Here is a 27,827-nt window from a genome sequence, read left to right as displayed (position 1 = left end):
GGCTTTGACTTGAGACAGATGAATTGGAGGGATAAAACATTCCTAATGTTAAATATTTGCATCTTTCTTCTTGATGAATTCATTTATGACTTGCTTAATCCTCACGACAGTAACTTGGGACTTGCTTGAGACCAGCAGGTTAAGACTTGCTTGTGACTTGCACGTGTGTGACTCACTCCCACCTCATGTACATAAGCCTTGAGATAAATCCGTCGCAGATTCATTGTATAATTCATTGTAGAAAGGCGTGTATATTGGAAAAGTGACAAAGGAAGAAAAAAAGACGGTTAAGGACTTCTGCTTCGTCTTGTGGCGAGACCATGAGATCTGACAACATTTGTCAGACACTGTAAATGTACGAGCGCCTCGAAAGGTCAGAGTGACAATATGAGCACCAGTCAATTTGCAACTCAAATGTGGGAATTTTTTTCCCACAGCTCCAAGTGAGGGTTTGACAGAGGTGAAGAAACGCTCAAACCGGCTACAAAAATAGCATTAGGAGAGAAGACGTCTTGCACAAGTGAAAATTTAATCAAGGCAATGTACCGTGAAACGTCCATTACATGCCTTTGTGATAATATTCTGGGAGAAGAAAGTCAGAGATTTTCCAGAAATACCTCCAGAGACTCCACAGACTTTGGATCCTTACTTTACAAAGGCAGACTGTTGGAGGGAAGATTTATGATCAGTAAAGCGTTCTAATGTATAGATAATGTGCACGCATGTCTTCGTAGTAACTGTAAAGTGAACATGTCACATTGACAGTAGCGGGTAGGTGATGATTTATCCATGTGCAAGCCAGCTTCCTCTTCATAAATAGCCTCAATTTTTTGTCTTTTGTCAGCTATGCAGTATAATTGCTTCCAATCTGTTCCAATCTTTACCATAAAGGAGCTCTCATAAACAAACACAGGACGTGAAGAAGACAAGTAAAATGGCATCTTTTAGCTATGCTAAATATAAAATATGACAGTGTTCCTTCTTTTGGATTAAACTTTGATTCGATTAAAATTTAATTGATGCTTAAGACTTTTGGATTAAATGTTTAATTCACCATTAAATGTTCATTTTTAAATACTAGGTTGCTTAATTCTCTCTGCAGCTGAGGTCTGTTAAAGGTTTCCTGAGTAAAGGACAAAGTTAAAACTTAGGGAGGAAATGCTTCAACTGGTTGAAAAGAGCAACCAACTCAACTAATGTTTTAAAGCAGGCATCTCAAACCGGTTCCATAAAGGGCCGCGTGGCTGCAAGTTTTCATTCCAACCAAGGAGGAACACACCTGGCTGGAATCAATTAATCAGCTGATCTCAGTCTTCAGCTGACAACTAAGTGATCCCTTGATGTTGATTGGTTGGCCTGATGTGCTCCTCCTGGGTTGGAATGAAAACCTGCAGCCACGCGGCCCTTTATGGAACCGGTTTGAGATGCCTGTTTTAAAGGGTAATTCCTGTTTTTTAAACCTGGGCCCTAAATGTCTAATAGGTACAAAAGTTTTGGAATTAGTCGAGTGGATCGCCTCAGCCAACAGCCACTAAACGAGCCGCAGTGCCAATCCTCGGAGGCAAAAGTGCCCGTCAGCGTACGTCCACGAAAAGTGTTGTTTTCACCACTGACAGGCTCGGATTGTTATTCCGAGTGTCAGTCAACATCATGGAAAGGTTCCCTACAGAGATTGTCCTGATAGACCACAGAGTGTAGAGCTCTGAGGTCTATCTAGCTCTGTTCAAAGCCACCAGACTCCTTTGACAAAAACAGTTATTTTACCTCGCAGAACACACGTCTGCCGCTGCCTCAGTCGGTTAGTTTGTGTTATTGTTTGACTTTTAACGTGTTTTAACACATTAGTCTGGATCCAATCTAACAATTTAAAAGTTGGGAAAGGCTGTCTGACTTGGTGTATCCCTGCAGGGATCCCTTCCATAATGTTGTCAGACACTTCATAACAAAACGAGCCTGTCAGTGGCAAAAACCTTTACTTTTAGTGGATGTACTCTGACAGGCGCATTTGCCTCCAAGGATTACATCGCAGCCATTGCAGCATGTTTCTCAGCTGCGGGCTGAGGCGATCGACTGGACCAGTTCCAAATCTGTTTGTACCTATTAGTCATTTAGACCGCAAAATAGGTAAAGAGCCCGGGCTTAAAAATACCAGAATTACCCTTCTGCACTGACTCCTGGTGCTGGGACCCACTCTCAAAAAACTAATGAACCAAATGACGAACTACCTGAAAGAACAGTGCGTGAACAGCAGTGAAATATATCTTCATTGGCTGTGTCTGTTTCAATTCAGGAGTGCTCAGTTATTATATAAGATTACAACACTGTACTGTAAAATATGGTACAGTACTGACTACTTAATAAAGTTCATTTCATGTCCAATCTATGATAATTAAAGACCGCGGGTAGATATTTATCCTGCCAATTTACTACATTTCATAAGCACATATAATTAACTAGGCATTGATTTTCATTTCTCTGGGTCTTTAAACATGTATAAGTAACCGTCAAATCTCTAACTCCTCTGTATCGCCTTTAAACACGATCAAGAATGCAACTTGGCTGCTGGTTAATCTTCTCTGCGAAGCACTGATACAAATGAAATTTTCGGTCTTTACTGGAGAGCTGAATGAACGTAAGTAATAGCAGGAGAAGCGATCTATCTAAGCTACACTGTCAAACGACATTTGGGGGAAAAGGGATTCAATTTAAGGAGGACCCTGGGTTTGGGTAATTTCCGAGACATTAATTCTACCGTTGAGCCAGGGCTCTCTGGTCACGCTGACAGAGAGGCGCTGCGCCACTTATCGTGCTACCGCACTGAAAATAAACATATTTTTTGTTTATTAGTACGATTCAATCAACACAACCTACATTAACTCCCCCCTCTAGACCCCGCCATTACTTTCCTTTGTCTACTTTCCTTTTCTTTCCTCTCCCCTGCAGCAGGTAATTGACTTTGGCGAGCTGCTTCGCGCTGCCTGCCCTCGCACACACATACGCGCATGCTTACGTTCTGATGTTTTTGAACTCCTGCCTTCATCTGCATGTTTTGTTTTGTGTGAAGCATTTTGTGACACGCCTGCTTGCTAAAACCACTTTACAAATAAATCTTACATGAGTATCTGTCCCAAATGCATCCTGCACAATTCAGATTTGATGCCCTGCTCAAACATCCTCTAGCTGACTCACACTTAGAATTTCATTGGGCTCCATGCCATGATAGTAAAGTGCTCTTTCTGCACAGCCGGGGGCATACTCTACTAATGTGGCGCAAGCTGGCATCACTCACTTGTTGCGGTGGTAGAGAGCCATACATGCCACTCCAAGAAGACAGATCCCCGAGGCAATGCTGAAGATGGACAGCACCTGCCTCTGGTAGGTGTCACCACTCTCTGCAGAGGAAAGAATACAGTTCAGTCTGGAGAATTTCTGCTGTGACACAAAGGATATGGGCTGTGGCTGTGATTGAGCAGGGAGGAAGAAAATGTATCATGAATTAACATACCAAACTCACACAAATGGCGGCACACACACAGACAGCCACCCACAGACTACATTAGCATACAGGGACCAATCCTGCTGTCAGTAAATGTCAGTGTTTGAGCACGGGATAGGGACATGGCAGACTCAGGCAGGGCTCAGTGACATGTGCTAACTGAAGTGTGATAATCATTTCGTTCAGACAAACCCAGCAGGCAACTCCGATGGACTTCCTGCGCAGCGGGGGGGCATGCGGGGCGCGTGCGTGCACGTGCTGCATGTGTGTCAGCATTCATAGACTGATGGCGACAGGGAATTAGCAGCAAATGAATGCTCCCGGAGCTTCTTGTCAGACCCCTGCACGTCAGCAGCAGAGGCTTAAGGTCACCAGCAGCTGGGACAAGTAGCAGTTGATCCCAGTAGATATCTGTCTGGCTGAGCAGCTGGATTGTGGACCCGCACCACTTACCACAGCGCATGATGTGCACAGGCATGTGCGGCGTGCGGGCTTATCAGAATCACGACAGATCGTCTAGCGGACACAATGAGCGCAATCTAAAATCTGCAACCTGGTACGTGCAGTAACTAATCCACCGCCGTGGAGAGCTGGAGACGCTCCTCTGTCCAAATGCCACTCACAACCTTGAACACATCCTCCCGTGACATTACTCAATCACTCAAAAACAATAAATTCCCCTGTGTCTGCTCTCGTCACCTTGACAACTGCGGGGTAAAGTGCAGAAACACATCACAGCAACCTGTTCGTGACTTTTGCGGGCTTGTCTGTGGCTTTTGATGCTGTCAGCAGAGAACTGTCCTGGGAGGTCTTCTTCATTCATGCTTGTCTATCCAGGTTTATCAACTTCCTCAAACTCTTGTTTTAAGGGCACTGTGCCTGCTGGAGAGCGTCCTGTGTTCGAAGCTCACACCAGAGTTGTGTCTTGTTTCATTTTTCTGCCTCTGCATTACATCAGTGCTGCATCAACACATTTAAGAGATAGTATGGAGTAGTTCAAACTGGAGGGAAACCTTTTGAATATTAGAATGCTTCTGGCAAAATATAAAGATAACATCTGAACACATCTTGGAGGTTACTCTCTCTCTCGCTTTCTCTCTCTCTATGTATATATTTATATATATACAGGTCTATATTGCCCACTCAGCTCCTGTGAAAGGGATGAAGCATGGATTTGAATTAAAATAGAGTCAGTCCACTGAAATGCTGTGGGGGGTGGCCAGCTGTGACTCACAATTGCAATATTTAACACTAGCAAACTGACAAATTGCTATGTGGATGATTTTGGTCACATTTTTGGTTTTGCATTAATATGACAAATAATGGGCTGATTACAATTTAAATTTCAGTTGTTTTTGCTGGTGCTACCTTATCTGCAATTTGGCACTGACATTTGTGATATTGGCAGCATTATTGATATTTGAGGATGATAAAACGGGATAACTTCTAAATATGTGCGCACACATTTGTGTTTTATCATCACACACATAATAAAAATTCTGTCTAGGATATCATCATGAAAGCGCTGGGGTATGTTTTCCAGCAGAAAATGAAACTATATTGGCAAAGATGAAAATAAGTTTAAATATTAGATATCTGTCAGTTTCCTCCAGTGAACCTTATGGGAAATGAAACCATAAGAAATATCTATAAATACGTAACTTAAACAAACTTATATTAATTTGAAGTGAAGGTAAAATAGTATACATATGAACGCAAATTAATGAAAGTATATCTGCAAACATATGGTGATATAATAATACCCCAATATGACTGATAATACAGCCCTGAGATATATGTGTCAGGCTCTATTGTGCATAATAGAAGCTATCACATATCTGACACTAGTATTATAATAGTAGAGAAGTGGAGCTGTCAGTGAGTTCTTGACCCACCCTGTAATTTGTCACCAACACAGCAGTGGATATCTTCAAGCTGCACTTTTACAAATGAACAACAGAAGTAATGAGCCACTTGTATATCTGTGCACCCGTAAACCCTCCGGACTTTACCATCAGTGAAACCACCTCTCTGACGGTTGCATCTTTGAAATATATGGGAAATATCTACCTTTGCTGCCCCGTCATCAGCACTCATGTGGAGCACCACCTGAGACAAGCCTCTGCCTCTTTTAGATAGATGAAACAGGCATTCCCATCTGATCTGAACATAAAAACAGCTGTCTGCAAAGCTCTGGCAATGGCTGCTAGGAAAAACCAACATGCAGTCTGTACATAAAACCATTACAGGCCTTCCATGTCTGATGCCTGCAAGACATTCTTGAAATTAGATGCAAGAGCACTGTGGAAACGGGACAAACTGGCTAAGCCATGTCATATTGACACAAGGACAACACAATCCTGCATGGCCAGCTACGTATGCCATAGAAGGCACTCGACAGATGACTAGAAAGAAATGCTATAATGAAGACCATGCTAAAGCATCCATGACAAAATGGGCCACTCAGCCTGAAATACATCAGGGCAAACTAGTGAGACACAGAGCTCCAGCTGCTGGGCCCAGAATGCAAGAATATCGAAAGACAAGATCATATTTGCAGCGCTCAATCCCACTTCAAACAGAGCTTTGTTGTGTGCTGACTGACTGTCTCAGACTCAGACTGTCACATATCGGACTTATATAACAACTATCAAAAGATTCATTGTTAAAGCAGGAGAAGAAAATCAGAATGGACCACAATGACAAGCAAGTGAGAATGCACGGTGCTTACCTCAGCCCCCCCCCCTCAGCCCCCCGCCATGTGTCTGGCTATCAATCGATCAGACCTGCTCGCATTTTCTCGAATGCATCCGCCCACCTGCAGTGGCATTCTGAACTAATTTAGTGCCCAGATTAAAATCGCTGAACTGAGGAGCGTTTGTGAGCAGGGGGGGCTGCTCCCTCAGTGTCTTCCCCTTCCCGTCTGTTTACTGGAGCAAGTGTGCGACGTGACGGCAGCGTATGAAGCCATGTTAATGGAACACCTCACATGCAAGCGGTGTTGGTTTTCTTTATGCATGAATGGAACGGAGCAGGAGAGAGCGAGGGCAAGGCGGCAGAGAGAAGATGAAAAACGTTACGAGTGCGGTGTGAGTCTGTGTGTGCGTTGGGGGGGGTAAGATTGTATATCCCCTCTGGACAAAGAAAAGCATGCCATTATTAAAGAAAGAAGGCCAGATAATTTGGTTTTTAAAGATTTGTTAACCACCTGGAAGGTGAAATGGTAGCTAAAGTAACAGCAATGGAATTCAAAAGAGGTTTATATTGTATTTTCATTTCCTATCATGCCACTGGTGGACTTTTTTTTTATTGGCTTTTGGATGAATTCTTCAGCAAATCCAGATGAAGGAACTCAAAACACAAACATTTTCCACGCCTTATATCATGTGACAGCTGCAGACGCTGCTGCTAAGCTGACTATACACACATGTGACAGGCGAGCAGACACATTCATGCATGAACTGTCTGTCTTTACGGCTCCATCCTCATTACATCACTCCTCTCTGACAGTACTGTTCCTCATGCAGGGAGAATACACCTAATTCACCACCACGGTGTTTCCATGGCGACTGGCCCGCATTAATTTTCCAAGGTGAGTGGCCTTGTTGTGCTGGATTGTGAGTTTTGTGCGTGGTGTTTCACAGGCGCGAGGGACATGAAAGACGGAGGGCTACGCACACACACACACACACACACACACACATGCAGTCAATGAAAAGCTGTCTTACCCATGAATTCGATCCCAAGTTCATCCGCTGATCCATTCAAGACCGGATAGCATGAGGAAAGGGGAGGGAAGGGTAAACAGAAACACAGAAAGGGGGGAGAAGGGTACAACAGTTACAACATGATTTCACTCAGAATTCACCTTAGGGCGACACACATGCCCCAAATAGACCATAAAGTTTGGTGTGATGGCTTTCTCTGACATGGCGCTCCCTCGTGCGCCAGGTAATGATCCAGCCAGCCCTGAATGCTTGGTATGCCTTTCTGCACACTCTGAATTCACACAGCCTGCAGTGGCTTTGAGTGAAGAAAGAAAACAACAAAGATACGGGAGCTGTGAGGATTAGAGGCGGGATCGTGAAAATGAAAGTTGAAAATGACACATCATATAGCTTTATGTCACTGACGTTGCTTTGCACGGGCCTTTTATATTGATTTGAGCCTCAGGCATTGCAGTAATTGTTCTCCTCTGTCTCCAAGCATAGCTTCTCAATATTCACAAGCTGGGCGCTTTAAGATGTGCCCACATGCACGCACACCCGTAGACATACAGTGTGTTACACTCTCGCCTGTATGTCCTTGTCTCTCTCACGCACACACACTTTGACATGCACCCTCTCTCTCTGTCTCACACACAGCCTTTCTTCATGCAGTTGAAGTCTTCCCCCCCCAATCCCAGTGCTGGGGAAACAGATAAAAGAGAGCACTCGTGTTCCTTCCATCCTGACAGTGGCCCTTTTTCATGTCACTGTAATGTAATCTCATTTAAATTAAAATGAAACCCTCACTAGTAATTGCTTTTCTGACAGAGGTGGTCTGAGTTTTAAATAGAATGCGACTTGCCAAGCTCTTGACAGATTATGTGGTGGGCATTCTCCAAAAAAAAAAAAGGAAAAAAAAGTGGCTACCACAAAAAATAAAACAAAAAACAAAAACACGTCTGCCCCCGAATGAATTGTGATTGTAGCATGGGGAAATCTGTCAGCGCTATATAAGCTTTGGGAAAAATCTAAACACCTCAGAGGATGGAGGGAGATTCAGATTCAGGCAAAAGACACATGGACACTGAGGATGAATGGATTATAATAATTGCGCACTCACTCTATTAAGTGGTGTGATTTGGGGAAATAGGTCTTTTTAATGTGAATGATCAAATTCGAAATGGCAAGCTTATGACATTCGGGGAAAGTTTCAGGGAGCGTTCTGACCTGCGAAATGTTAAAATAACACAAAGCTTTTACTCTTTGACTGCCTGGCAGATTCTTGATGAGGCACGGGGATTTTCACGATTACGGTGATAACGAGAGTGAGAGGAAGAAAAAAGCCCCAAAAGCTTGTCTGAAATGCCCAATTTAATCAATCAATTAACCAAATTAATTTATGTTTGTATTCAAACAGGAAGCAGGTGTCATCTTTTTACTGAAGTTCATCATTTCTAGATTTATGCCCTGCAGCCTCAAGGATTATTTAACAAATGTCAGCATTTATTATACGCCCCTGCTGATTCACAGGCAGTCTCACGGCAACTCAAAAACTAATGATCAAAACAGTTTAGAGCCAATCATTTCTGGCCGGCGGTCATTACGCTTTTTGCCATGAGGAGTTTTAAGATATAGCTGCACGATTAAGATACGGTGGACACTTTTGTTAGTCTCGCTTACTGTCACTACGGTGCAAACACTTGGCGAGGCCACAGAAGTGAATGCAGCATCTCACTGATGTTGCCTGATCTGTATTATCCATTCAAGCCTCTCCCCGTGATTGCCCGTGGCAACAGCCAACACTTTTCCACTCTAAATCGACTGTCACAGCCTGTGCAGATGATGTCATTACGGCACTGATACACATCCCATCCTCTGGAATTGCCGTGTCTGGAGACATTCACCAATCATAATACGCGCAGGCGTCCCAATCCTTCGCACTGGCAACTCAGAGCACCCGGAGAATCACTTACGGTGTCTTGCGGGAGCCTTGAGCAAGCTTGGAGAATACCTGTGCATCATGTCAGATGCTCTTGGCCCGATTAAGAGGCAGAAATCTGGCGAGTGGGAGAGACAATGGCGGGAGTGAATCAAATCCTTAATCCCCTCCTTCACTACGGTGAGCAGGGACCCAGGGAGCCAATGCGCCTGTGTGTGTGTGTGTGTGTGTGTGTGTGTGTGTGTGTGTGTCTGCGTGTGTGTTATTGAACCAAATATCCTGTGTAGCTACTTAGAAAAGGCCTACGGAGATAAATAGTTCAAATTAGAGGCTTGCCTTCTTCCTCTTTGTAAATTAGCTGGTTAAAACCAAACACTGGCTCACCTCCCTCCTCAATCTTCCACCAAACAGCATCTCTGCAGTCTCAAAGGTGCAACCGGCTCGGCTGAGCACCCTTAGCAGCGTGCCCTACGGTTAATTAAGGGAGGACATCCTTCTGGTTCTTTACCAGGTCTCCACTAAATTGGAGTCTGCCTACACTCCCATGCCTCCAATTAAAGACCCCACCAGTTCCCCACTGTGCACCAATATGTAAGACCGCAGCACCCTCTCCCCACTCCCTTTCCAAAGCTGAGTCCACAGCAGCGTAGCTGGAGCACCTGGCAGGGAGCACCTTTTTGTCCCTGGGCTTTTGGGATGTGTGCGACAGTCTCCGCTCCACTTTCTGCCTCTGGAAGGATGTTTGTATGACAGAGCGGCGATGTGCGCCAGCCACTGCGGACCGCTCTTTTAAATGGCTGCTTTGTGGACAGTCAATACCAAGACAGAGGACGAGGGGCGACAGATGATTTGAGGCTGTAAGGCGCACAGAGATGGATCTCAGTTTTTTAAAAAAAAAGAAAGAAGAGAAATGTCAGGTGAAACTTCTCTCACCCCGGGGTGTGATTTGTGTCGGCGTGAGTGGCCGAAGATGCAGAGTTAAACTCTGCGTGCAAAGGCAAACACAAACTCGCTTACACACACACACACACGCGCGATGAATTGAATTTCGCTGGAGCTCGTCCCACTTGTAGTTGTTGTTAGTGCGTGCATGTATGTGTGTATGTTATTACATGATTTGGCTTTTGAAAGGATAATCCTCAAAACCCTTGGTAATCTGGGTAAATTTTAGATTACTCTGTATCAACAGAGATCAAAATAGGCTTCATTCCGCTCTCAAATCTTCCAGGGTACACTTATCTCCTCTGGTGGTCGAACGATTGTGGCCGAAACACAGTTGTGAGTGGTGGACAGGTGCATGCGCGGAGCGGAGATACAAGACAATTTGTGTGCAGTTTTCTATTACCTCTGCCGGTAATTTTTTTTCCTGCTTAAAGAGGCTGAGGATGAGATCATGGCACAAAATAACAAGACTGTTTTGACCAAGATTTAATAAGCATCTAAGACGACGTCTTTTTATTTATGGGTATAGGTATTAGATATAGATATTGTACATTTTGGTGCCATGAACTCATCCATCCATCCATCTATGATATGAAAACAGAACTGAACAAAGAAAACATGCTAAAAGGACTCTGAACACATTTGCAGTGAAAAGCGGACAAGATTGGTGTTTGGCCTTCGAGCATCCAAAAACCTTCAGTTAGATGAGAGCAGAAGCTCCGAGTGTGTCTTATAACCAGGATAAAGGATATTGGAAAGTCTGTTCTTGCTTTCTTTCACTTTATTATCATTCCTGACAGGTAGAGCAACACACACACACACACACACACACACACACACATATATATGTGTATAGAGTGGGGGTGGATGGAGATGTTTCTGGGCCATATAAGTTCACTATAGAGCCTAATTTTATGTAACATCCACGATTGGAGGTGTATGCGGTCTATGTGACACACCAATACTCACCCACCTTCTTCCTGTGGGACCCAAGCATGTTCTCCACCTACAGTTTTCTCTCTCTCAAAGCACTACTGGGATACATTCAGTAACATGTGTGACTTAAGCACGTAATAATCTCTGACAAAGAGCCAATATACCACTAGTGTGCACGCTAACAGGCAACGTGTTAATGGTGAATATGTGCGTCTTAATAGAAAGTGCTGGCAGATAAGATTCTGTTTACTTCAGACTTCGCTCTGGTGTTTGCTTTTTCATGGGAATTACTGAATAACTTTACCCCAACAGGCCTCTGGAGATTATTCAGATAAATCAATATGGGTGGAACAACACATGAGCCGTAGCAAGAATGGCGAACAGAGCAAATATAGCCTGTTGCTTAGGAGTTAATGCTGTTGTCTGGGAGATTCCAAGTCTGAAGTGCTGTGATCTCCCACATGCTGATCAAACTGTTTCATGGGCTTACCTTTAGCAGACTGCAAAAGACGCGTGCCGCGAGTCACCCGAGAGGTATATTGTACGTTTAATCCGCTGACAAAATCCATCCATTTTAATTTTCTGCTCCAATCCTGCTAGATTTTGAAATGAGGCACTCATATTGATCTTTACCCAAGAATCATTTTGCTGAAGTGCTTTCAGTAAGCTCATGCAGGGCAGGAAACATAGTTTTTACATTTGTAAAAATGACAAATTACTTCAGAGTCGTAAAAGTCAGGACAGAGGTGCATAGAATGACACATAAAAAATGCCTATAATGCATTAAACAAACTCTCTTTTACATTTTTACTTCTGAGGTTTATTGTCGCATGCATTTTTAATAGCTGTAAATGTACAAGAAATGTGCTGTAATCTACCCCATTTGTTTCTTCTGTGTCCCTTTTTGTGTCAAACACAATAAGATTCAGCTGATCTCAAAGAGCAACGTAAAAATCTTCTGTTCTGGACACAGAAAATTGATGTCTGCCTATAGATAAAATAAATCCTATTGTGGAAAATGGGTCTCACATGAAACATGCTTCATGACACCAGCTTGTGACCCCATTAATGGACTCTCAGAGGGTCCGGTGGCGTCAAACAGAAGGCAATGGGAGTTGAGTTTTCTCTCTGACTCTTGGTGCAGAGGAGCCAAGTCACTTTATAAAACAGTGTGAATTTGTAAAGCCGCAGTCTCAAGGGAAAGGCTCGGGGCCTCCAATTTCTCTTCCTTGTACCTCTGACTTTTACTTTATTTTTTAACTACACTACACAGCTGTCACGGGGATTCAAAGACTCCGGGGGAGTTGTTTTTCATGAACAATAGGAAACTAAAGACTTTCCTTCCTTTCAGCCAGATGAAAGCAAAGCAAGATTAAAGACCATAATAAAAGATACAGGAGGTTTTGTATTAATTCTAATATCTGCATGGTAGCACTGTGCCCATGCAGGCCAATAATGAAACGCAGTCTTGTGATACGCATTTTGTGTCTACTAACTAAATAATGTTTTTTATCGCTCTAATAACGGCCACATTCAGATTCAAATGAAAACATCCACATTATGAAGCTATTAGTCAAGGTCTCACCACCTGTTTTGACACAAATGGACACAAAATGGAAATATTAAGTATTAATACTTTATGTAGTAATACTTTATGTTTTCTGGTACTCATTTTAGATCAGAGGAATTGTCACTAAAGTGGAAGAAAAAAATAACAGTCTTTTTGTATTCGGCAGTCAGTGAGTACTTTATAATGTGAAAATCATTATTACAGAAATACAGTTTGAGATTATAAAAATATGACTTGAAATTTTTCACTTCTCTTGATTTTCTTTTTAGTGTTTTGGAGGTGTTTTATGGCTTCATTAATGAGCAAGAGAACCGAGGGGAAACCAGGGAAAGCGACATGTAACAAAGGTCCCCAGTCGCACTCCAGCAGGGACGTTGTGATCACTGTTGATGCCTCAACCCCAGGAGCTGGTTTTTTGCACAGTCTTAGGCCCAGAGTGCTGCACCACTACTACAATCCTGTGCTGCGAGAGTTACTTGAGGCTGATCTCACTCGATTTATATTTGTCTTGTTGACTGATACAGTCAGAGATCCACTCGTGGGCATGTAACATGTACTTATTATGAATGTGTTTCCATCTTGCAGATCAATACTGTAAATAAAAATAGAAAAAAAGAGCGTACTTGGGTCTGACAAGATAGCATCTGTCTTGGGTACAAACTGGTCACAGCGTAGTCCATGGTAGCCCTCCTTACACCTGCGAGAGAGACAAAAAAAAGAAGACACATTTAAGATTAGAAGTAAGACAAACCGAGCAAGAAGGACTTAAGTACAGCCTGAACTATCAGCCGATGCTCAGATAAGAGAAGCTGAGAACAGGAATCCTAGAAAGGAGACTGACTGGACGGTAAAAAGCAGAGTGCTCACTGAGGACTGAGGTGGTGGAGGGAGATACACAGAAGCCGTCGAGAGGGGTGGGGTGAGAAGAAAGAGAGGAGGGGGAAGACAGTTGGGCAGGCCTAAGCAGTGCCTGCAGCCTCACTGATAGCACATGACTGACAGGAATGCCAGGTCCCACTGGAAGCAATGGGGAACTGGGATGGGAGAGGACTTGGCTTGATGCAGACGACGCAAGATCTACAGTGCGAAGGGAGGCTGCCATAGTTGGAACACTCATATAAACAAAGTCCTGGCACAGCCCAGTTATTTGCCTTCATCATCAAATAAATATCCCTGCACTGTTGATGCCTGCAGATCCCTCAGCAACTGTCACAAATATATCCACTGAAATTATGACATCCAAAGTTTGGCTCCGTATGTCCCGATATTTGAGTTAAAAGGCAAAAATCGCTGTATGGTCGTCCCATATTATAGCACATGCATCGTTCTTGCACCAGTCCTCTGCTGATAACTTGTAAAAAACAAAACAAAACAGACACATGCTGTCAGAATTAAAGATTCACGGAAACTTGTTAAGTTACACAAAAATTCAGGACACAAGTATAGAGTTTTGGAGCTGTTCCTCTGCACTCAGCCCTAGCTTGGCACAATCCTCCATAGTTTCTGTCTCAAAGAGGACTTAGCCATTTTTTATTCCCATCTTCAACAGTGGCCGAGCACATTCAGTGGGCTGATCCATCCCTCTGCTCTTTCACGGCTTAGGGGAGACAATTGGAGGATTTGCTTTGATGTGACTGTTTCAACATAAACTTGCACACGAGTGAGCGATATGTCAGAGTTGTCTATATTTGCTCTATTCCGATGTCGATGACATATTGTAGGTAACCCTGGGGGGATTCACGCTCGCACATTATCCATCAATACCTGTCCACCGCATTTCCACTGGTGTCACCCATCCCACGTTTAGTGTAACATATTAGATGAGTGACAGACCGTTCAGTCTTACTCAGCTTGGCTTGACCTGATAGCTCGAAGGAAAAACCAAAAGCAGCACAGCCAACAAGAAGTGAGCTCTGTGAAACAAACTGAGCAGCAGTGGACATCGCAAGTTGCCGGTTAAGGCGACTGCCAGAGTGAAAACTGTGATGGATCGTCATCTTTCTTTATTTTTACATCTCAAGCTGCAGTTTCAGCTCCGTTTGTTCAGTGCGTCTCGGCTCAACATGCGCCGTTTCTTATCGCTCCTGTTTTCTCTATAATGCAGCAGTGTATGCCGGCTGACTGCTGGTGGTGGCGCTAAGGCTAAGCTGGGTATCTTTGGCCAAGTTTCAAAAATCATTTAGTAGTGAAGCTTTTAACCTGCACGGATTTGAATTTTTCGCCACCTGGAGGCAGCGGTAACCATCTGCGAACATATTACTGACATATTATCATCTTTAAAGTTGATGCGGTGAACTGGCGGGCAAACAGTTGCCTACTTCCACATCCAGCAGACGTGGAGCAACATTATCATTCATGTGGAGTCGTGTCTCTGGCCACCTGGTGAATGCAAGTCTGGTATTCGCTCTTTTTATTTGCTCTGCATGTAAGTAAACATTTCTAGCTCTTTCATCTATATTTGACCAGCTCAAGTAAAAGCAAAGCAAAACAACCAGCTGAAAGAGGCTATAAGTCTCCCTCTCAGTTTCCTTTCACATCCCATTACAAATTGATTAGAATTGATCCACTGTGATTCGAAAAATACTGATTATGGCTGCTTTAAAAAGATCTAATTGACAGATGTATTATACATACATTTTAAATGATGGGTGTGCTAGGAAGTGAGTTTGGAAAGCGTTTGAGATCCCGGTGCCTTGCACAGTGATCAGCAGCCCTTTCAAGCCACTGGGCGCGATCGTCGAATCGGCCATTTTGTGTTATGTGGCAGTAAAGACTCTCTAACCGCACCTTTAAACCGCGGGACTCATTATCGTTCAACTGACGTGTGACAAAATACCCTTGAAATAAACCCTCTAAATCTCAAACCTCGCACTCTTTGTGTCATTTCATTTCCAAAGTAATAAGCAAAACACACAAAATCTCTATAGTTCTGGGCTCAGGCAACCAAAGGAGGGGATAAAGCACTTGATTCTCTCCTTTCATTGTTTCTCCCACAGCCCGACTTCTACCTCTTAATCAGCCACAGGAAAAAAGGCAAATGCAACACCCTGGTGAAGTCTCTCAACTCTTCCTTTCATGCACACACACACACCAGATTATGTTATGTTGTCCTATAGAGCGTCACACAGAGCTACTGACTGAATATACAAGATCAAAATAACATATTCTGCACAGAGAGAACAGTTTTGGTCGGACTATTGCTGGAGATATTTTTGGGGAAATGCTCGTTAGTACAGATGGTGACCAAGCAAATAGAGAGTCTCAAAATCTTATGATGTCAGTACAATGCAGATGATAGTGCCATATAAAGCCAATCTCTCGATGCAGTACATTGCCCCGCCAGGACTGGTTTAATTAATTCTTTGCATAATACAGTCTATAGCATATTAACAACTTCTGTGAATTCACTGAATATTATCAGTGGGATTCTTATGGTCATCGTTCATAATGCGCTCAGTATGCATCAAAAGCCAACATGATTTAAGTGATCTGAAATAGAAGCGTTGAGAAAAAAAAAAAGAAATAGCGCACCCATTTAAAAAATTATCATTAATCACTATTGAGTTGGAGCATTAAAACAGGCCGAACGTTTTACTCTGAAATGGAATATGCAAAAGAACATGCCATACGATGCGTAAAGCATGAGTCCAAATGACTAATGCCAAGATATCAGATTAATTACCAAATTAAAAGTGCTTTTGTATGGGAGAAATGAAGTCGGGGCCACAGTGGGAGAGGTTTAAAATGAAAGTGCATCCCAGGAGAAGCTGGAGTTTTGACACGTCTGTTCATCTTGCCAACGTTAAACTGACAGGTCTGTGTTAACCTTTTCTGAGACAACTTGTCAATATCACAGGAAACGGGGAAGGTTTGACTAATGTTTGTGTCACAGAGTCTTTCCAGGTAGCCAGATGTAATCTTTGGGCATGCGTATGTCCTCGGTTACAAATTGATTTCTTGATTTGCTACAAAACACAAGCACTGTCCCTTTTTTGTCTGCGTGCCAATCTGAGTCCAACAGCCAATCCTGAGCTGCAAACTTGAAGGCGGAACACTGGGGCAGCCATTCAGATTTCAAGGGTAAATTGTCCCTCCCCTCCCATTGCTTGGCTCTGCCCTACATCACACCTTCTGTCCCTGGGTGTGAGCTGAGACGCCTAGTTAGTATTCTGAATCACAAACCCAAAGGCAGAATGCCTGTCTGGCTATCTGTTTACGTCTGGGCTTGCTTTCTGTTTGTCTACGTCTCCATCTCTCCCCTCCAACCATCTTTGTAGCACTGCGAAACGAGCTCAGCCATCCCTCAATGAGATGCAAACAATGCTTTGTAAATGTGTTTGTGTGAACATGGCGTCGAATGCCTGAATGGATGACAAACAATGTGAGATAATGACGCGCTTTGAGGATGTGTTTGGGTGTGGATCACCAATGAGGGAAACGAGAGAACAAGAGCTTGTATTTATGTATTTGTGCATTGGTGTGTTTCAAAAAGGGGTAAGAGCCCAGATGTGTGTGTCGATTGGGGCACAAATGACAGCTCTCTCAAGTGTGTGTGTGTGGTGTGTGTGTGTGTATCCTGCAGCCACTGTGCATATGAGCAGCAGCTATAGACTCTGAGCATGTTTTCCCCCACTGCTCCAGAGCTGTCTGTGACTACCCAGCTGCTTTTAACACATGTTCCAGTCACAGAGAAAACACACCTCTGAGTCTGGATGATGACGGAGGGGTGGGGAGCGCTGCCTCATGACTAATCACCATCCTGCCTGTTAATTAGCGTGAAGAAAAATGGAGGATAGTTTGAGTGCAAGGGGAGGGGAAAGAGGTTCAAGGAGGAGAGAAGGGATGGGGATGTGATCATGTCATGCAAACGTTTCATTTACCTTCCAACGCCCAGGCACATTCGCTTCCACATGCCCTATAAAATAACTGCATATGAGTGATTATTGATGAGGCGGAGGGGAGGGACCACAGCTTAGTGGAAGCGAGAACTGCTCCCAGAGTGCTGAGCACTAACTGACTAGATTAACTCTTTTCCCCTTTGGATGCACAATATGCGGTGGTCACTGGCCGTTTAAACAAGAAAAATAATTAAATACAGCATTTAAAAGGGGGGCGAATGCACAACATGTACAGATTAAACAAACAAGATATAACATGTTAATTAGTGAGCTTTAGACGTGCTGTTAGGCCATTATTGTTACCTTTTGGACAAAGCCAGGCTAGCTGTTTCCCCCTGTTTCCAGCCTTTACGCTAAGATAAGCTAACCAGCTCCTGGCTTTAGATAAATATTGATGTTATTTTACATTTTAAATTTTAACATGTAGAATCCATGGCAACTGGGCAACACATGCTAAATGGACCTTGTGTGAGACTGCAGAAAGACCAAGTAAACAGTTAATAAGTCATGATTAACTGCTTTGGTTTTGGCTCTTTGTTGCACATGTAATAATTTAAGGGTAAAGGAATACACACATTGCATGTGTTTTGGTCAAATTGTTTTAACATTCTGTTCAGTCTCTGTTATTGTAATAGGACTAGGAAATGCTCTAATATTAAAATGCATAACTGAGTGGACATACACTATGTAGCTTCATTCACGTTTTATATGCAATTAATTAAACAATGAAATTGCTTTTTGTTTTTTAAGGGTGTTTAAATTCTGAGCTGCAGTTAGTTGAAAATTGGTTCTTCTACATGAGGGCAAAGGACGTTTCTACGGAGACATGTTGGCTGTATGGAAAATTCCATCTTTGATTAGAACATTTGGCATCCTGTAAGGTTAAAGCCACTTAAAAAGAAAAGCTGAAGCATGGTCACAGCCTTGCTCTCAATATTAAAGCTTACCAACAGCATGATTTGATTTATCTAGGCTACATACAATATGTACAACCCCAGACACCGTGTAAAACATAAATAAAACAGAATGTGATCATTTGCTAATAATCTTTGACATACACTCAATTGAAAACACTACAAAGAGGATATATTTAATGTTTTACCTCATTAGCTTCATTGATTATTGCAAATATATGCTTATTCTGAATTTGATGCCAGCAAGTTGGGACAGGGGCAACAAAAGACCGAAAGGTTGTGGGATGATCCAGGAACACCTGTTTGGAACATTCCACAGGTGAAAAGGTTCACTGGTCACAGGTGATAGTGTCATGACTGGTGGCACTCGGGGCATCCTCGACAGGCTCAGTCGTGAACATATAATTGTACAAAGGAGGGCTTGGGAAGGGACATTGCTATCACTAACTTTTCCATGTTTGCCAAAATTACAAACAAATAACCTCCTCTGCTGGCAGAAACAGGTGACTTGCATGCAAAACTGTAGTACTTGATCTAATCTCTGCATGGTGATTGGGACGTTAACAGGAAGCATGTACATGCAATTTGAAACGCGTATCATGTTCGACTGGATGCATTTTCTCTTAATTACCTGACTTCTTGGAAATGGCTTTCTTCAGTCTCACTATCAAAGACAATCATTATTTGGCAGCAGGGGTTCCCACCACACTCAACAGACACATTTACTGCACTGCACCACGTCTTTTGACTCGCTGCCACATTTCATTTCGCGCACCAACTGGCGCACTAGATGTTGTTAAGTTACTGAATTGGGCGTTACCCCTCATTTCCATAACTTGACCTACAAGTCATGCATATTAAAATCAAGATTTGCATATGCATTGGAAACACAGATGCAATATGGTATTATGTTAATTGTTAAATACTGAAATCAATTATTTAAATACCGTTCACTGTGCAGGGTTGGTGAATACTGCGGTATTTTAATTTGCTCAGTTTTGAGATGTAGCACCTGCTGCTCCGTCATACACACCTATTTCATCAAGTGTATAAATACAGACTAGGAGGAGGCTGAGGGCATGCAGTTGATTTAAGCTGCATTTGCTTTTCACCGCAGCCTAATTTTCACCACTGGGAAGGTCGAGATGACTGACTAAAATCCATTTTTTATGAGGAGAAAAAAAGTAGACCTCCAGTGATCTAATTTCTTTTATAATAAGAAATACACACAAACATATCACACACACACACACACACACACACACATGCATTCACAAGTACACAGCCATCCCTGCTTCACTTTCAATATCAAAGCCTAATCAGTGGCTGACACTTCTCTCATTGTTATTGATGGGGTACGAGGGAAGAATAGGCTATGAGTTGGCTGCAATCTGTCCAGATTGTTCTGTAGTTAAAAAAGAAAAAAAAAAACCCAACACAATACAAGGCCAAAATGCCTCCAATAAAGACAGTCTTCTGCCTTCATCGCATGAGCCATACATATTTCTATCTGGCTTTTGCAGCAGTGCCGCGGTGAAGGCAGGGCGGACATGATTTATACCTTCAGCGAGTTTGACGGATGTCTATTACTACGTGTGAGCTGTTTACATACAAGAAAGATATGCAGCTGCCAGGATGTGTCTGCGTTCAGAACTTTAATGCTACACCGAGAGGAGGCCAAAAGGAGGTAAAGCTAGACAGTGACGGCTGTCACTGAGGAACTTTTTCTTTCCATTAAAATCACTGAGAATATGTGGATACAAACAGAATGCGGGCAGAGTTAAATAATTAGCATCATAAATTTAGGTCGACTTAATTACGTTGATGACTAAACAGAGCATTAATAAAGCCATTTCATTTGCTGAGGACATGAAAAGTATGATGTATGATATAAAGTGCGATAATTCTGTGATTAAAATCCAGACTGTCAGTCAAACAACTGTAGTCTCAGTTATTGCACATGCAAACACAGTTAATTAGAGCTTCATTAGGCTTCTGACTAATGAGCCTGATGTAGTAAATACATGGTGAAGAAAGTTAAGGAAGGTTACAATGTCCTCATTCTTTTTCATTCTGTTTCACAATTTTTCAGATCTTATCCTGCATTTTGCCTCCCTGGTAAATAGTGTTTATAAGTTTTAAGTATATTGCATTTTCTTGAGCTGTACCCTTGTATAATTGCTCCTGCAGTGTCCCCATTCTGCTGCAGGGATCATTACATTTTCATCAGCTAAGACAGTAAACAAGCAGCCATTTCATTCATCAAGATAAACACACATTTGCGCAATTTGACTATCAAATGTCATCGGCACTAACTTGCAAAATCAAATATTTCAATAGATGCGAGAAGGGGCAACGTGGCACACAGTGCTCTGGTCTGGTGCGCCCTATCTACAATGCTCCAAGAAGTCATTAAGGTCTTGGAGGATGAAGACGTCCCGCCTTGTTTGCCTTGCACATCAGCGGGGCTGAATGTGAGACTGGGGGCTGGCACTGTATCACGCAGAAGTGCACACTACATCATGACGGAGCTCCCGAGCCGCGAGTCTGTAACAGGTGCTGTTTCAAAGGACTAGAGATAACAGAGGGGAAGAAAAGGGTGAGGGGAGACGGACACAGTGAGAGAGAGAGGGGGGATGCTGCTGAAGGGGGTGTATTCTTCTTCATCTTCAGAGATTTCTTTTCGCTTTCTCCCTCCGGATGTGTGTACGTAGGTGCTCGTGTGCATGTGTGCACAGTTGCGAAAAAATACTGGCAGAATGGGAAATTGTATTCTGTTTAGAAGAGAATAATACTTTAAGCTGCGCTCTTGAAGAATAAGGATGAATTTTACCAGAAGTCCATGTAGGTTAAATATTCATAAGATTCGCACTTCCAGCCCGGTATAATACTATCTGCATTGTGTGCTGTTAACCCCTGCAAGTCACCTTCTACTGGCACATTTTATTGTTTTGTCTTCTATTGATTCATAATTTAGAAGTTTACTGGAAAAAAAAAATGCTTGAGCACTTCCATACATACTTCCGAAAAACAAACGAGCAGACTGACTTTGCTGCTTGGAACAAAATGCATTTTCTTCTTATCTGAGCAATATAAACAGTCGAACACAGCACATAGGGGGGAGATAACGTTATCATCCATCAGCTCCGCTTATGATGATCATCTGGCGTGCTTGCAGAAGACTTGCAAAACATCATCAATTAATGTGGTCTATTTAGAGGTGCCACAGCAAAACAGTCATGTGCCGTAGAGTGAAATCCACGTGGATAAGAGGCCATCACCTGTTTCACTCCAGATGGCTGCAATATGCCTACGATGTCGTATGAGTCACACTATCAGCGACACCTTCAGGTGCTGGCGTCTTCATGAAAAGCAGTCGACGTTTCTGCTTGAAAATTTGTTTGTTTTGGCCGATGTTTGGAGAAAAAAAAAACAAATGAAGGGCCGAGCTGTTTGCCATCCACTGAGCCTACAGGGGTTACAAATTTACATAAATCTCACACACTCGATGGACTCTTTAAAAAAGCAAAAAGACAAGCTGGGACGCCTTTAAATAAAAGCAACACATTTCTGCATGAGGTTCATGAGGGAGCAAACTGAAACGTGATGGATTTATCCCACTTGTTCATCATTCAGTATGGTGCACTTCTCGCTTAAAAATGGCCAGAATCTGAGCGCTGGCTTGAGATCTCATGTTAAATAGCAAAATTTACTTTTAGATTCCCACATTATCTGCAGCCACTCTAACCAAAGCCATGCCATATAGTGCCATTGCTATATTATACAGGTGTTATAATCTATAATGTCTCAAGGTTCTGTGTGCAGCCTGGTTTGAGGAAGCCGACACAGCTGAGGGATGCAACGAATGATTATTTTCAGTATTGATTAATTGAGTCATTTAGCGTATAAATTGTCAAAAAGCTGTGAAAATGCTCATCACAATTTCCCAGAAGCCCAAAGAGATGTCTTTAAACTGCTTCTTTTGTCCAACCAACAGTCCAAAACACACAGACTCTTCACTTACTGTCATAAATGACAAAAAAAGCAGTATTTAAAAGCTGGAATCAGCAAATGTTTGACTAAAACAAAATGTCAAAATAGTTGCCAATTAATTTTCTCTCGATCGACTTATGCATTAACGGTTGCAGCTCTAATATTAACTGAACAATGGGATTTCCATTTTGACCAGAGACATAACTGCCTGGCTACTTTGACAAGGATCATCCCGACTCTTTAAAAGACATCAAAGAGTTTATGGAAGCCGTCACAACAACATCATCCTGAATCACCAGAGACATCACTGTGACTTCTATTATTCATTAGACTTCTCCTCTGAGTGAGCGGCCGCCAGCCACAGCACGGACCGTCGGCTGCACCCACTACAATGCAGTATATTCCGAATTTAGCAGGCGTGTCTGAACTGTACCTTGAGAGAACATAATGTGATTATTAAAGAGTAATAAAGAAATATGGCAAGAGAGCGGGGAAAAACCCACTCGAGCCCCTTACTTGGCAACAAGGTGTGTAAAAGCTTACCCTCTTTGATATCATCTACATGCCCCTTTGGGAGGGGTGCCAATGAAAAAGCAATTAAGTTCAAGTGTGCTGCTTGGAGCCCTCACAATAGACAGAAAATACAGTCCTGACATAACTCATTACTTGTGAGTTATTGAGTTTTTCTTTACTTTTTTACTTTTTTTATTTACTAACAGCGTGTTTGACTCAACTTTACTTAAGGTGCCAAGACTTGTAGTAAGCGCAGCACATTTTATCACCACAGCAGGAGCGAGGGTGACCTGAATAATTCACCTCCTTCTGGTGGCTAAGTGAAGATGCATGTAACATCATCGTCTTGTCTGGACGCATTGTGTAAAAGGGGGCTTTTGTCTTTGAGGCGGCGATCCTCCCGGAGTAATGCAGATCACTTACATGTGATATAGAGGAAACATGACCTGAGTAGATTTAAAACGTGTGAGGTCTGACGGAGCTGAAAGAGAACTCACTTGTATTTGCTTTACATGATTTCAAATACATATATAAGAGACAAATCACCCTCAAAGAGTGATCACCACAGTGAATCCGTGAGCCCATTCACACCTGGTGAGGGAAAACACACGTTGATGCCAGGTGTGAATGCACCGTGGTCGGATCTGCCTGACCACACCTGGAGGGAGTCCGGCTCGTGCTGTGTTTGGATCTAAGGCAGGTGTAAACGCAGTCTGTACAACATGTTGGCATCTGGACAGAACATTACATCAATACAGATATTTGCTTTTATTTAATATGAGATATAGTTTGTTGTTCAAATTTAAAGAACGAGCATGTGAGGAGGCTGAAAGACACGCCTCTTATTAGCGATTGTACGTCCCCTCTGTGCGATGAAAGCTGTTGAAGGATGTTCACCAGAACTACGTGTAATAGAAGCAATGCCGGTGGGAAATGAGCAACATAGAGGAAGGAATAACCGTGCATGACGTGTTCAACGCTGCAATCCTGTCTTCTAGAAATTATGTTCATGTACAGCTAATCTGCATTTATTATTAGGTTGTCACCACAAGGCAAGTATGCCTGCCTGGATTATGTTTGGAGACAATGTTTCTTTGAGTGAATAAAATGCTGCACTTTTGTTCTGCGCTGGAGTGGCAGGAAGCTGGTCGGGGTGGATGGCGGGTATTCAAAGTGCTGTGGTTAGGTTTAGCCAACAAAAGCCTTTCGGTTAAGGTTAGGGAAAGATTGTGATTTTACTTAAATGTTAATAAAATAATCTTTTGTCTCATGTCAGTGCTGCCTTTTTCTATATCAAAACAGGCTACGACCTTTCCCAAACCAAGTGTGGTCACGTTAACATATAACAACCCTCGTTATGTTAATAGAAAGCAGAAACATGTTGCACTAGTCTGTGCAGCTGATCTGCTTAATGTCTTACGTTTGCTAAATTTACAAAAGGGGACAAATATTTCAGAGTTCATCGAGGACGGTGTTTCACAAACTTTATAAAGCTTCCCCAAAAACTCTCAATCTGGGGCTGATTTGCCGCCATTCATGCAGGTTTTGCTCGGGAAGTATCCGTTCTCAAAGACAATAACAAGAACGCATTTAAAATACCAGGGGTAAACGCAAAGGCCAGATACTTTGTTGGATATCAGGATACAGGTCCCAGACCAGGTGTAAATGGGGTGTGGATAAAAGCTATTTGTGTATGTTAAATCATTTCACAGAATAATTTGTGCAAAGTAAAAAAATACTTGGTGGTAAGCTCATTATTTGCTTAGGAAATAATCTCTGCCACCATATCAAGCCTTTATTAATCTTTATTTTGCTGCATTTTCTTTTACAATGAACAGTAATGGAGCTGTGGACGGATAACGGAGAAGAACCAATCCAAACAAGTGTTTCATTTTGTAAAGAAGCGCAGCATTACATGCAGACGTCTCTGAATATCATGAGGTGAGAGGGATGTTTTGCTGGAGACTAGCAATTTAGTCTTAAAGGAGAAGGCGCTGCCATTAAAACATGATTATACTGTGATTACAGGATGAGAGACTGTGGAAGGAGAGTGAGATCTTTTTTACAGTGCACTTGACTAACATTTGACACAGCGTACCAACATTTCTTGAAACACTGTCATTATCTGTCTCCCCAGGAGCAAAAACATCAACCTCCGGCCACTCACCTCATTTGAGTGGATACCTTGCTTTATATGAGACTCACAGTAACCCAGTTATCCTCCTTCCTGCTAGTGCAGAGTGCTGCCTCTGTGCTGTGGCTTGTACAAAACAATTTGAGCACGTCTCCTTCGCACTGAGAAAGTGCGGTCCTCACTATTTTTTAACATTTGCAATCTGGTAAAAATAGAATTACACAAAAATTAACATGAACTTTGTTCCACTATCAAAATGCATGACACCAAATTTTAAACCTTTGCCAAACAAAAACTTCAGGAACTAATGTTACATTTTGATTTAATTTAAAACAATGACATTGCAATGCCCAGCCTTAGGCTATACAAACATGCTGTTCTTGTATTTTTGCCTTGTTTAATTACAAGAATACAAGGCAACATGGTGAGGGATGGAGGTGCATGACATGTAAAACATAGTTCTCGGGCTGAAATTGAACCAGGGATGTTATGGTTTCATGCTCAACCACCAGCTCACCAGGATGCTCCTGAAATAAACCACTGCATGATCTCAGCCTCTTCAAGAGTATGATCTAATAAGAATATTCATATACAAAGCACTTATTAAAGTCTAGAATTTACAAAATCCAAGACAACAATCCAGTGAATGTGGAAACATTATACATAAACATATACATACTGCACATACACACACAGTATATGTATGAACACATGTTAGCAAGTTAAAACAGCCTAAGCTTTTCCACTGTATCACATGAATATTCACGCTAATAGCTGCATTCTCAGTGAACTGTATAAAGACAATGACTGGCCAAAATAGTGCCACACTCAGTGATTTTCACATCAGAAAACACTGAAAATGCCCTCAAGAGCGTCAAGTAAATACTACTATCACGTACCGAGGATTAGGCTGTGGTTTTCTCCACAAACATCAATGATATTAGTTATGCCCGTTTCCCCGCTTCTCTTCTTGCCCTACATAGTACAAATCTGGCTCTTGGCTTTTTTTTCTTTTTTTCATGTATCTGGGGGATAATTTTGCTCTGTGATGCATAACAGAGTGCAAAAGCCACGGCGCCACGTGGCTCCAGGTGTTTCCACTGTTCTGCATTCGTATCAGGAGCTCATCAAAGAGGTCAGGTTGAGTTAAGTTTCTGTCTGCCAATAGCTGAGAGCTGTTGCTTTTTTTCCATATGCACAGGCCCACCCACTGCTGAGAAGGGACACTGCAGGGTTTGTTTGTTTTTGTTTTTTTAGCTTTTTTAAAAATGATTTTCTGTAAAGGAAGCACTGCTGCCTTTTGTGCCTAATGTTTTGGATGCTGCTGACATCTGCCTCTACAACCTTAATCCTGTGCGCTACATTCAGTATGATTGAGTTCAAATCACTGCAAATGTTAACGGGCTGCAAAGGACCTACACATAAACACTCACATGGCACGCACAGACGCACTCAATTACACAGACCAAAATACACACACACACACACACACACACAGAGAGAGTCAAGACAGAGCTTTGTCTGCAGATGAACCGTCTTGAAGCCAAACCCTGTGGCTCAGCTACAGTATCAGCTGTAAAAGATGGATTAGGGCCCTCTATAACTACTCACACTGAGGCACAATGTAATAAGGTGTGTGTGTGTGTGTCTGTGTGTGTCTGTGTGTGTGTGTGTGTGTGTGCATGTGCTAGAGAACAGAGGGCGCATCTTAAAGTGACTGGCTGCACACAGCTACTGTGCCTCCCATGCGTCGAATGTGGTATGTTTACTTCTGCACGCTGCCTACAAGTGCAAGAGGTTTAGAGGAGTGTGCTCTGATAGAGACGACTGGAACAGCTTACACAGAACCCAAACAAGTGTCTGGGGGAAAAAAGAGATTGCTCCCATTGTGATCAATCTGACTGCCTTAGCCAACCAGCCTTGAATAGATGGTCACATTTCTTCTCCCTGCAGGCAGACGCCACTGTGCAATTCACTGTCATACGCAATGAATGACATATTAAACTCATACTGTGCCCGGGGTCTTTGTAATTATGTCTGTACAATATCTCATAGTATAATACTGCCTGAATGCATCCCACATGCTTCCAATCATAAGCGCACGAACACACACAGACAGTGTTTATAAGACCTGGATGTCACATTGTTTATTCCAGCTGTGGGTACCTTGCAAATGGAAAACACTGTCAAACTGAAAATGACTGATTGATTGATTGATTGATTGCTGTACCCATATACTGAGAGCTGTGGTTCTCACAAACTGAGACGTTTTAGAAGCTTTCAGAGCCATAGCACAAGAAAGCTGATTGACTGTTTGAAACAGCCATGAAAATGTATTGGAGAAACAAGGCGAAGCTGGCAGTTTTCTATGTTTTAACTCATTAATCATCCACTGTATATTTTAGATGAGAATTCTGATTGGGTGGCCGGTATTCCTTCACTTAATATAATTGGCAGTATAACCGGACCCATTCGGGTTTGCAGATCTAAATGAATGTACGAGTATTAAACTGTGTTGCAACTTTTTTCAATTTGTGCAAACTATAAAAAAAAGGGTTTGTACACATAAATTGGTAATATCCCTTAATTATTGATGACTTTCCAAATCATACCACAGCTCTGTAGATACTACAATTACCACCTCACATTTGTTTGCCTCCGCCAACCAGTCAAATTTACCCAGACTCATGTAATATATGTGGTGAGGTATAAAATAAAAGTTATCATTATACCATACATATATATCACTACATTGACATGATAAGTGAATAGTTTCCAGAGAGAA

The 27,827-nt window shown here is 42.4% G+C and overlaps 1 protein-coding gene across 1 annotated transcript in view; it reads right to left on the bottom strand.

The window, feature by feature from the left end:
- Positions 1-27,827, bottom strand: part of nrg3b (neuregulin 3b) — a 189,301-nt gene that overhangs the window by 15,027 nt on the left and 146,447 nt on the right. Inside the window, exons 3-5 of the mRNA XM_041963277.1 lie at positions 13,214-13,287; positions 7,225-7,251; positions 3,290-3,392 (exon numbers count right to left, since the gene is read on the bottom strand). Coding sequence (XP_041819211.1) covers positions 3,290-3,392; positions 7,225-7,251; positions 13,214-13,287 — 204 coding nt within the window. The remainder of the gene's footprint in view (positions 1-3,289; positions 3,393-7,224; positions 7,252-13,213; positions 13,288-27,827) is intronic.

This window comes from Chelmon rostratus, chromosome 21 (assembly GCF_017976325.1).
Source record: "Chelmon rostratus isolate fCheRos1 chromosome 21, fCheRos1.pri, whole genome shotgun sequence".
NCBI lineage: Eukaryota > Metazoa > Chordata > Actinopteri > Chaetodontiformes > Chaetodontidae > Chelmon > Chelmon rostratus.
Note: the sequence above shows the minus strand (reverse complement) of the source record. Positions and strands in the feature narration are given on the sequence as shown.